Genomic DNA, 13003 nt, shown 5'->3' with positions numbered 1-13003 from the left:
GAATGTTTATACCTCATTTACACATCAATGAGATAAACATGAGAGACCTGGAGACAAACAGTCTGAGAACCTTCTGATCATCCCGGGAACTATTGAAGAGAGATGGGGAGGAATGACTATAAATAGGCAGTATCAGCCCAGTGTTAGTGAGTTGGTGGCTGGAGAGCTGGAAGGAGGGAACAGTAAGAATGATCAGGAGGGAAAGAGAGAGAAGGAGAAATCTTTAGAGTAAGGTCATTATATTATACATAAGAATATACTGATATATACACAAATATTTGGAGATATTATGTTGTAGATATAGTATTGTTATAAGTGTATTCTCCCATAATCGTATAAACTAAATTTGGTTGTACAATTAAGATTAAGGTCCAAATATTCTCATGAGCCAATAATTGTATATATGATAATGAATTTTGTGTGGCAATAATTATATCAATAAAAAAATGATATGTATGTATCATAAATACTGTATGTATTAGAATCACACAATGAAAAGTGTCAAAATCTGTGCTATGATTCTCTATCTTTTTTGTGAGTAGAACTTTTTGGAATATATTCTTTAGCCAAATAATTGACAACAGATATCTCAGATAAGATTTATAATTTCTTTTGGTATATGGATATTAATTAGAGCACATCATTGTTTATTTAAATTTGTTTGATAACACTACACTGTTTGGTGCTTTTGTGTGTGATGCTTTGTAGATATATACCTGGAACAGGTGTCTAAGGAAAGAGCAGCCTCCTTTATGGTGTTAATTTATTTGATTTGTATTTGTCTATCACTTAATATCGGGTAATCAGTTAGTGCCACAAAGTTTATTCTTGTGAATATATATATATATAGATATGCACTCAGTGGTCACTTTATTAGATACACCTTTCTAGTACTGGGTAGGACCCCCTTTAGGTTGCTGCCTCATGATTTACTGACTATATATTACATTACTGCAGAGTGTCTAATTTTTAACACTTGTTCTTCTTTAGTGTACTTGTTGTGAATTTTATTCACTGGAAAAACACCTACATCTAAAGATGTAAATTGTTAAATACTAGTGAGTCTGTGGGGAGTGTATTTAGTACAGATTGGCCTTCACAGTTTTCATTTAAGCATGTATGTTTCTGTATCGATGTACACAAAAATAAAAACAATGGTCAATGCCTGATTCATAGTTGTTAGTGTAAAAAACATTTTTGTATTCTGTATCCAATATAACATTACTATTATTCCAGTAGTTTCATTAATGTAATGATTAGGCTGCTAAATGTTAACATTCTTTTTGCTTACAGGTGAATTAATGAGCTGGATTCCCTTTAATAACAGAAGACATCTTGGGAAGGTCCTTGTTCTCTGAGCATCTCTGTGTTCCAAAAAATTCACCTACAATTCATATATACTACAGTGATCAATTCTTCTTTATAGCAGCTAACTTCATTTCTGAATGGTAGAAACTCTCTACAACTAATTTGTTGTCAAACACATGATGAATCTAAAAGGAGAGAATCCCTATCTGTGCTCTGAATGTGACAAAACATTTTCATGTAAGTCAAAACTGATTACACATCAGAGGATTCACACAGGAGACAAACCATTTAATTGCTCTGAGTGTAGCAAATGTTATACCCAGAAATCAAAGCTTATGGTACATCAGAGGATTCACACAGGAGAGAAACCATTTAAATGTTCTGAGTGTAGCAAGTGTTTTACCCAGAAGTCAGTTCTTGTAAGACATCAGTTGACTCACACAGGAGAGAAACCATTTAAATGTTCTGAGTGTAGCAAGTGCTTTAATGTGAAATCAAAGCTGGTCGAACATCAGAGGATTCACACAGGAGAGAAACCATTTACATGTTCTGAGTGTAGCAAGTGTTTTACTCAGAAGTCTACTCTTCTAAAACATCAGATGATTCACACAGGAGAGAAACCATTTAAATGCTCTGAATGTAGCCAGTGTTTTTTCCACAAGTCAAATCTTGTTGTACATGAGATGATCCACACAGGAGAGAAACCATTTAAATGTTCTGAGTGCAGTAAATGTTTTACTCAGAGGTCAACTCTTCTAAAACATCAGATGACTCACACAGGACAGAAACCATTTAAATGGTCTGAATGTAAAGACCACAGTGAGCGTTAGTGATTGATGAGCTCGAAAAATTAATACACTTACCAACTAGTATATTTCTGACTCGTTTCGTCGCCTCTTTCGGGCGGTTTCATCAGAGGTTGATGAAACCACCCCCCAAAGAGACTGATCTAATGTGAGCTAATTGAATATCTTTAGTGAGTTTGGATGTCTGTATTTTGAAATTCGCCTTTAGAAAATGTCACTTGCCTACACTAGGATCTATATATTGTGATATTAGATATGTATGACTATTTTATATTATTTAAACTTGTTATATATTAATAAAATCAATAGATTGGATTTTATACTACTTTTTTTATTTCAAACAGTGCTCTTCTTTTATTTTTATTCTAAGTTTTGACCTTTTTAGCAGTAACAGTATCTGCATATTGTTGTAGCTGCGGTTGGTGAAGCACCCTAAGGAAGTAAACCTGTTAGCGCCCTATTGGTTGTTTTTTCTTTTTCTTCTATTTATGTTCATGCCTACACATAGTGATCTGCATATAATTTCTTTAGAGCGCTGGACTATATTTTCTTTTGTTTGCACATACACAGTGGTCTTAATTGTTCTGGCTGCACTCCTTGGTGTCATTGATCTCTAAAATGGGTCTGCTCTCTGTGGACAAAGAAGGGTGGCCCCAATGGAGAACCACAAAATACAATTGGTATCAAATATAATTCCTTCCTTCTGCATATAACTGCAAAATATACATGAACTGTGCAGTAACGTAACATGGCGTACACTCGCAAGATTGTACGCTTCTGTTCTTAAGGAACATAGTACGGCTATTGTGTTATAAAGTTAGTTATCTAGTTAACTCCGTGCAATTCACTGTTTATGTTTGCATATTGTCTACCTAGTGGTTTCTGAAAATTAGGCAGTTGGGAGCCATAGATAATGTGGGCTTATTGTTTAATCAATGGGACTTAACAAGCTTTCCAGATTGTGTGGGTTGGAAGGCAATTTGATGATGTTCTCACTGAGCCCTATTAACTTGGGACAGATAAGAAAAGTATAGCCCCAAGTCAGCCCAGAATATATTGGCACAATAGAGTTCACTATAGGGAATATTACTACAGCATGGTATAAAACTAGGGTGCATACTGTCTGAGAGTGTGCTACTTAATTGGAAGCTGAGCAGGAATTCTGGTTCTGTCAGTCTGTTCTTTCCATATTTGGTCTAACCGGCCATGTGAGACGATATGCCAGACTGTGAGACACAGAGCTATTCCCTATTGTGACTCAGAATAATAGACTTCGTCATTACCTCAAATCACTGTCAGGGACTGTTTGGCTGTTACATCCCACTAAGTCATACAGAGCGGTTATACAGACATTTTAGCGGACATTTCCCTGTGCCTTATGTTAGCTTTAGTTGAAAACTGGAACTTTTTACTGTATTGTGTGAATTTTAAAAATAGGATGTTGCTTTTTTAAAAAAAAATAGGTCAAGGGAAAGATTGGGTGAAAAGGGATCCAATTTATTTTTCTAAATTTGACATTTCTAAGGCTGATTATTTTCTTGGTGCCTCCTTAATAAAATACCCTCAGATGTAGACTTGTCTGCTTCTCAGAGTATCTGTTGTGTCTCCTGCTGTCACATGGTCATCTCATCTTGACTATCCCAGTGCTTTCTTAAATTTAATATTTCTAGACCGAAATAATCCCCTCCCCTCCAGGACACCCTTGCCCCCCTCTCTCTTTCTGTTAATAACACTACCCTCCTTTCTGTCCCTAAAATCTGCTGCCTAGGGGGTCATCCTCGACTCTTCTCTTTACTTCAAACCCCACATACTTTCACTCTCAAAATCCTGCTACTTCCACCTCTGAAATATATCCAAGATCCAGGTCTTTCTCACATGGGAGCCATCAAAACTCGTATTCGCTTCCTTGTAATCTCTTGCCTTGATTACTATAGCCTTTTTCACTTTGGCCTATCCAACTCCAACCTTCCCCCTCTTAAATCTACCCTCAATGCTGCTTCACAACTGTTTTCTCTCTCCCTCTGCACTATCTCTGATGCCCTCTCCGCCAGTCCCTACATTGATTCCTTGAAGCCTGCAGAATTAAATTCTAAACTCCTAAAATACAAATCTCTCATCCAATACTTGTGGCTGCTCTGCCAGTGACTGCCACCTCACTACTTCACTGAATACCTCTTCCTACTGCTGCCTCCAGGACTTCACCTGGGCTGCTCCCCAGTTGTGAAATGATCTCCCATGCCCTATTAGATTAATCTCTACTCTCCAAAGCATTAAACATGCCCTTAAGACTAATTTGTTCATTGAAGCCTATCAGCCCTCCTTCTAACTCCCATTTATTGTCTACCATCTCCATTCCCCCACTCGGAACCACCCTATTTATTTCTTCCTTCTTCCTTTAGGACGTAATTTCTCATGTGGAGGGACTTCTTTCCTTGTGTACTCTTTCTACTATTCCATCAGTCTCGCTACCTCTTGGCATGCTTCCTTAGCCCTGTTCTCTTGAGTTCAGGCTTACTGCACATTGGACATTACAATAACTCTCACTTCCTGTCTTGTAAATAATTTTATCTACATTACCCTGTTATCTGTTTGTGTTTGTTTATTCAATATGTCAGGTCTTTATATTTTTTTCATTTAATATGTATTATGTAATGGGCTAAAGATCAATGCTGACTGTATATGTCAAGTACGGTGCAGCAGATCTTTTATCGCACCTAAAAAATAAATAATAATATGATGTATATTTTCTTATACTGAGCTAATAATTATTGGCAGTAAGACCCTGGGCTAGATTTACTATCAGGCGTGTTTGTAAACCCGCCGACTTTCGGCGGATTTGGCGGCGGTTTAGCCATCGCCGGATTTACTAAGGCTAAACCCGCCGTCCAAACGGCCAGAAATTATGTTTCCAAACCCGCCTCTGTATAAAGCGCCATGACGGTTTCAACAATGTTCAACATACAAACAGCCGGATTTACTATTAGGGGGTTTATAAAGCCGCCGGAAAACCGCCATTCAATAGACCAAAATGAAAGCGCTGCTTGTGAGCGGCGAGATTGCTCAGTGTGCTGTTTGAACTATTTAGCCATTTTTCACATAAGAGAAAGAGCCATTTTGTGCAAAGTTTCCTCCTTTAGGATTGTATATGGGAAATGGGCAAACTGTCATGTAATTTGAGGGTACGTTTTGTTTTGTTTTTTTCACCCAGTATTATTGCATCCTATTTACTGATGTAAAGGTTTTTTTTTTGGTTTTCCAGTTGCAACAAATCCTCAAAAATACTGTTGTTTTTTCAAAATCAGGATGCACAATATGTCATTACATAGGTAACCCTTACTTTAATGGTAATGCAATCCAAAAGTTACAAGATCAAAAAGGTGTTTCTGCCTGAATAAATCACAGTCAATGACAGTCTAGCGGGCAGCAGTTAATCAGGGGTGGGTTTTTTGGAGAATGGCTTTTGCGGGGAATGTGGTGCATTCTGGACAGTGTATGTTTGCAGCTTTTTACCTGATGGAGGCAGAAAGGCGCCTGGAGGAGGATGTACAACAGTTGTCATCTGTTATGCGGACCCTGCGCAGACCGGCCACTCCACGTGCATTTAAAGTGCGTTTGAATCTGGAATCTTTGGCTGATGTGGACGTAGTACCAATGTTTGTACTCATGTAAACCAGGTTCCTAGATATATTTGGTGGGGTGCTTATGTATGCACCTGTAAAGGTGTCTGATATTATCCTGGCTTGCTGTCTGATACATAATCTAGCTTTACATCAACTTACCCCACCGATTATTGCAGTAGACAGTGAACAAGTAGGGCCCGTGTCCCATTTGGTGATGTGCAGAGCACAGAGGGGGAGGCAGATTTGAGACCGTCTCATTACAAACTACTTTAAATGTAAGTGCATACTATAAAAAACATATATTGTTTTTTTTTTTTATGTCAGTGCAATGGTTTTTTTTATGGAATTTTTAAATAAAATTGGACCCTTTAAACAGAGGATAGTGTGTACTCCGGATGTTGTAATTGTGAAAATCCCTGGAAAGTGACAGTCAGAGGTCAATGTGTACGTGAAATTAGTGCATCGTTTTAAAGAAAACAGTATACTCTTGTTTAATGTGCAGAAAAGAAAGACTGATACCAATGAAATATAAGTGTATTTATTGCATTACAACACAATAAAAGAAAAAGTATAACGCTTACACATACATAACAAAACTTTACCCAATAATACATTTTTTGCCCTAGCGCCGCCTTTTCGCTGGCATATCACTATGTTTTGCCCCACTCTCTACCCTCTCTCTCCCACCCCTGGTGCGAGCACCTCTCCTTGGAGGAGTGCTATGTGCCGATCTGCTTGGCGTACTAGCAGTACTGGTGGAGGCCGATGAAAAAGGTGCCGGCAAGCGGGCAATGAGTTCCTGCTGTAGTTGGCCTGCCAGCCGGATAACATTTGCATTCTCCTCGCGAACGGAGGAATGCAAGGCGTCCACAGCCCCAGTCATTTGGGCCAGCTGCACATTGGTTTGCTCCAAAGCGTTTGCAAGACGGTTTATTCCAGCAGGGATTTGGCTATTGGAGCGGTGTATCCGCCTCAACTGGCCCGCAATTTGGGACATGTGCCGAGTTTGGATGTCCATAAACTAACGCTGCTGTACCTGAAAATTAGCTACGGATTGGGCCAATCCTCGCCCTGTATCCATCTGAGGAGCTGCAGCTTGTTGCTCGGATGACTGTTCCGGAGGGCTTGTTCCTGGCGCGTAGACACGGGGACATCTACCATCTCTAAAGTGATGACTGTGTCTCCTTGTGGGTCATCAGTAGGTGACATCTGCGCAGACTGGCGCTGGCCTTGCAGAGATGCTGAGGTTCCTGTGGTGAAATAACCAAGGTAAGTATATAGGAAATAACATGTTTGTAAATTGCATTCTGGTCAATGTACCCAAAAAAAAAACCATTTAACCACTAAAGAATGGTTACCAATGTCTACCTTCAAGATTAGTTGTCCTCTGCGACCTGATGAAGGATGCTACTCATATGTTTTAGGAGTAAAATCTCATTTTGCCTATGCGTTACAGTGATGGGTTCAAAATGTCAATAATTTTTAATGCTAACATTGAGGGTGTTTGTATCAAAATGCTGCAAGACCGTGCTTTGGGGTAAGCGAATACTATTTTAGGTCTCCCTCTGTGTAGTACATGATGGGGGATATAGACTAAACTGCGAGTTTGAAAATGTGGCGATGTTGCCTATAGCAATCATATCATATAACAATCAGATTTTAGCAGACATTTTGAAGAACGCAATAAATAAATTATTTTTAAAATCTGATAGGTTGCTATAGGCAACATCTCTAGGTTTCCAAACCCTCAGTTTAGTAAATCTAGCCCTATGTTCTCATTGCAAACCATATAAAAATCACTAAATATAACATGGACTCCAACATTTGTACACAAAAACATCCAAGTCCATTATTTCTCCCCCAAACAGAGAACACGCACCTGCTTGCTCTTCAGAGCCAGAATCTCTTGCTGAAGGTGGAGGTGTAGACCTTGGACTGGGAGTAAACTGGCGTCCTGGCGAATCTGGATGTATGAGACAAAGCATACATTGTATTTGCAGCAAAAAGCAATTTACAAATAAAAAATTTTGGGAAAAAATGTGTTTGCAAATTTAAAAACAGTTCAAAAACAATTTTTTTCCCTTTACATACTGATTGTCTAAAAAAGGCACTTTTAAGAAAAAAAACATATTTTTTTTAAAAAAAAAACATGTTTAAAATAATAAAGGCACTTTTAAGAAAAAAAAACACTTTTAATATTGTTATCGTAAAAACGACAAATAACTCACCAACTCCTTGGCCAAACGAGGGTGAATCTGTGTCTTGCACATTAATTCCCTCCACAATTTCACGGGGCATTATCTGCCGCAGCTCCTCCTCATAACTGGTGTATTCAATGCGAAGAGGGGGGCCACCACCCGTGCGTCTTGTGGACCTCCTTTCCTGGGCCATCTTCTCTTTAAGCCTCCTCTTGATGTCTGAGAAGCGCTTGCGGCAGTGCGCCACTGTCCTCTTTAGTGGGCCCACCGCGTTCACAGCATCGCACACTCTCCCCCACAGTTGGTGACGCCGCCTTAGAGTAGTCCGGGCTGCCAGGTTCCCTAGGATGACCTCATAGCAGGGAACTATGTGGTGCACCAGAACACAATTTTCGTCGTGGGAGAATCGGACATTTCTCCCTGTCTTCATCTTCCTGCCCTCTCCTGACTCCTCAACCTCTCCCTCTCCCTCCTCTGCCCCCTCAACCTCCATCTCCCTCTCCTCAGCCTGTTCTCCCTTCCTATCTCTGGACATTTTTACACAGACACAAAAACACAAAACACAGAAGGACTGACAAACACAAAGGACAAACTACACTACCTACAGACACTCTCCACACAGGCACGCACAAGTAACACAGACAAAGGACAAGTCAAATACAAAAAATACAAGACAGAAAATAAAAGAGAAAATAAATGTACAAAACAGAAAAATAGCACAGGACTACTCACACTTCAATCAGATATCGCTCCACCAATCCACCAAACTCCAACTCTCACCAACTCTCAGCAAACCACTATCCTCCAAACTCCTCTCACAAAACTCCTCTAAACCCTATCAGAGAAAAAAGTGTCAGGCCAGTGGTTTATATAGGGCTTGTGATGTCAAATCTCCTGACTTTGAAAATAGCCAATAGTAACAGGCCAGGAGACAGGTGTAATTTTTTAAAAAAACCGCCTTTACACAAAAGCGCCGTCATTTCAAGCAAAAGCGCCATGTTCTATTCAAAGCCGCCGGCGGCTTTGAGCATTACATCCCACTGTTACATCGCCGGCGGCTTCAAATTGAAGCTGAAATGCGCCCATTAGTAAATCCGGCTGTTTGCAATGCAAACCCGCTGGAAAACCGCCGCAATGCATGGCGGCTTCAAGCTTCAAGCCGCCATGCATCACGCCTGTTAGTAAATCTAGCCCCGTGTGTTCAAATTTCAGTATAGATAAAAAAAGACATAGCTGATATATTTGCTGTATTTTAATAATAATAACTTATCTTTTCAGTGTTTTTATTAGAATTTAAGTGAAAACCTAGAAAAGTCCATATTTATACATATATTGCAAATGTATGGTAATGTTTATAAATATTCATGCATTGCTAAGTGAGCTATTCAACTCTGTTCTATGAACTCTGCTGACATTAACTTATCTGATATAGTATCCTAACGGCTATTTCTAATCATTGTGTACATAAATCTTTGAATCATGTTCCTGAGGGTGCTATCAGCTGCTTTTTAACAATTGAAAAAAAGTTTTCTATTCAGTAAAAATAATTTGATTGTTTTAAAGTGGGTTCTTTGATATATATAATTCTAGTTTAATCTAGATGAATATCATTAATAATCTGCCTTTACAAATTAATTTACTTATATATTTTGTTATGGTTTATTTTTAACAATGAATAATATTGATGTTAGTGTTACTATTGATATTCAGAACATACCTTTCTGCTCACACTCTCTGTCTAGATAATAGATTAATCCTAAACAATAGGTCCATTTGTTGACATAACAGGATGTCAGACTGCGCTGATCTAATTAAAATGCGAGATTTTACCACCTGCCAAGGTCTAATTAGAATTTTCCTTTGTAGTAAGTAGGAATGTTTATACCTCATTTACATGTCAATGGGATTTACATGAGAGACCTGGAGACAAACAGTCTGAGAACCTTCTGGTCATCCCGGGAACTATTGAAGAGAGATGGGGAGGAATGACTATAAATAGGCAGTATCAGCCCAGTGTTAGTGAGTTGGTGGCTGGAGAGCTGGAAGGAGGGAACAGTAAGAATGATCAGGAGGGAAAGAGATAGAAGGAGAAATCTTCAGAGTAAGGTAATTATATTATACATAAGAATATACTGATATTTACAGAATTACAATTATTAGCATTCACTACTGTGCATTGTAAATTCTGTACTTTGTATTATCTATTAGTAAAAGTGTTATTGCAAGACAAAGCTGGGAAAACATGTGTTGAACTTTATATATCCTGATGATACATTGTACATTATATGTATCTGCTTTCTCCTATGGTTCTGGTGTAGCTAGATATAGAAAAACCTCTTTTGTATGAATAAAACTTTTTTGAAGAGAACTTTCAGCGAATTGTTTGAAGAAGACAACAGATATTGATTAGAACACATCACTGTTTATTTAAAATTGTTTGATAATAATTCATTGTTTGGTGCTTTTGCTTGTGTGATACTTTGTAGATATATACCTGGAACAGGTGTCTAAGGAAAGAGCAGCCTCCTGTATGGTGTTATTTTATTTGATTTTTATTTGTTTATTATTATTATTTTGTAATCAGTCAGCGCCACAAAGTTTATTCTTGTTAAGATATATAGATATGTACTCAGTGGTCACATTATTAGATACACATTTCTAGTACTGGGCAGGACCCTCTTTAGGTTGCTGCTGCATGATTTACTGATTATATATTACATTACTACAGAGTGTATAATTTGAATTTTTAATACTTTTACTTCTTTAGTGTACTTGTTGTGAAACACCTACATCTAAAGATGTAAACTGTTAAATAATAGTGAGTCTGTGGGGAGTCTATTTGGCACAGATTGGCCTTCACAGATTTAATTTAAGTACGTATGTTTCTGTATCGCTGTACACAAAAATAAAAACAATGATTAATGTCTGAGTCATAATTATTAGTGTATAAAACATGTTTGTATTCTGTATCCAATATAACATTACTATTGTTCAAGTAGTTTCATTAATTTAATGATTAGGCTGCTAAATCTTAACACTCTTTTTGCTTACAGGTGAATTAATGAGCAGGATTCCCATTAATAACAGAAGACATACTGGAAAGGTCCTTGTTCTCTGAGCATCTGAGTGTTCCAAAAACTCACCTACAAGTCATATATACTACAGTGATCAATTCTTACAGTAGCTAACTTCAAATTTGAAAAGGAGAAACTATCTACAATTAATTTGTTGTAAAACACATGATGGATCTAATAGGAGAGAAGCCCTATCTGTGCTCTGAATGTGACAAAACATTTTCATGTAAATCAAAGCTTATTGTCCATCACAGGATTCACACAGGAGAGAAACCATTTAAATGCTCTGAATGTAGCAAGTGTTTTAGCCACAGGGCAAATCTTGTACAACATCAGATGATTCACACAGGAGAGAAACAATTTAAGTGTTCTGAATGTAGCGAATGTTTTACCCGGAAGTCAACTCTTGTAAGACATCAGATGATTCACACAGGAGAGAAACCATTTAATTGCTCTGAGTGTAGCAAATGTTTTACCCAGAAATCAAAGCTTATCGTACATCAGAGGACTCACACAGGAGAGAAACCATTTAAATGCTCTGCTTGTAGCAAATGTTTTACCTTGAAATCAAAGCTTATTGTACATCACATGATTCATGCAGGAGAGAAACCATTTAAATGCTCTGAATGTAGCAAATGTTTAACCCAAAAATCAAATCTTGTTAGACATCAGAAGATTCACACAGGATATAAACCATAAAAGACTAGAGCAGTCTGGTTATTGGATTTGGGGACATCTTTTCACCTGGCATGGATTTCCTAATATGAGCTAGAGCTCTATACTACTAGTGGTAGACAATGACGATGTGGCAGCCCTTGCTGAGCACTGTAATATACGGCTCTTCTGCTCATGCAGGTGCTGGGACTAGTATAAGAAAGAAGTTTCTAACTAGTAGAGAGTTCCAGCAGCTCTTCTCAGTACTGTGATTACTTCTATGACAGACAGAGCTATAAGTACTGAACATTTCTACAATAACCCTGTACACTGCCCTGTTTCACATTACATGTTTCCCTCTTGGTCTATGTTATATATAACATAATCTTTCATAATCTCCATAATCTTTCTCTCATACCATTCTATTACTGTCTTTTCTATGTCTGTTATGACAACTATATACTCAGAAAGGGTTGTTTAGTAAATGTTAAATGTAAAATACTGGTTGCTGTATCCCATAACAACCAATCAGATCATCACATTCGCTGGTTTTATGACATCGGACTGTTAATAGCTGATATCAGGTTGCTATGGGTTACAGCACATCCTTGTTCTTCACACCATGTTATTAAATAAGTCCAACTGAGGACACATTGTTTCCCAAGGTACCATCAATTGTATTTTTTTATACTCTATAGTCATTGTCATCAGACAGCACTGACCTATATATAGACTGAATTTATAGACTTTCCAGATTACTTGTAAAGGTCTTAAATAAGTATTTCTTTTATACTTTATAGTGATCCAAATCAGACAGCACTGACCTGCATATAGACTGAAGGACCATGATCACACAATATCTGTAATTACCATTTATGTTACTGGCAGCTGTTTCTATCACAATTGGGGCTAGATTGACTAAGCTGCGGGTTTGAAAAAGTGGGGATGTTGCCTATAGCAACCAATCAGATTCTAGCATTCATTTATTTAGTACTTTCTACAAAATGACAGCTAGAATCTGATTGGTTGCTATAGGCAACATCCTCACTTTTTCAAACCCGCAGCTTAGTAAATCTAGCCCCTGATGTTTAATAACATCTTACATTGATAAATGTGTAGATTATGTTTTTGATCGTGGATCTAATATCTATATTCAGTAGTATAGACTACTGTACACTCTGCTGCATTTTAGATGGTGGAACCAGGGGTGATAATTAGGTGGTCATCCATGCTGACAATATGACAACCAATAATGAAAACACAGCAAAGAACACATTGATAATATACAGCAAATGTATTAGCTATGTGTTCTTTCCCCTAAATTGAAATATAAACACAGGGTC

At 37.9% G+C, this 13003-nt stretch overlaps 1 protein-coding gene across 1 annotated transcript; it reads left to right on the top strand.

The window, feature by feature from the left end:
* The first annotated feature begins 1487 nt into the window (after positions 1-1487).
* LOC142150360 (uncharacterized) lies at positions 1488-11932 on the top strand. The gene is made up of 3 exons (XM_075205557.1): positions 1488-2070; positions 11422-11550; positions 11862-11932. Exons 1-3 carry the CDS (start codon positions 1488-1490, stop codon positions 11930-11932), a joined length of 783 nt encoding a protein of 260 aa, XP_075061658.1.
* Positions 11933-13003: the final 1071 nt, after the last annotated feature.

This window comes from Mixophyes fleayi, chromosome 4 (genome assembly GCF_038048845.1).
Source record: "Mixophyes fleayi isolate aMixFle1 chromosome 4, aMixFle1.hap1, whole genome shotgun sequence".
Lineage (NCBI taxonomy): Eukaryota > Metazoa > Chordata > Amphibia > Anura > Limnodynastidae > Mixophyes > Mixophyes fleayi.
This window is presented reverse-complemented; position numbering and strand designations above follow the sequence as displayed.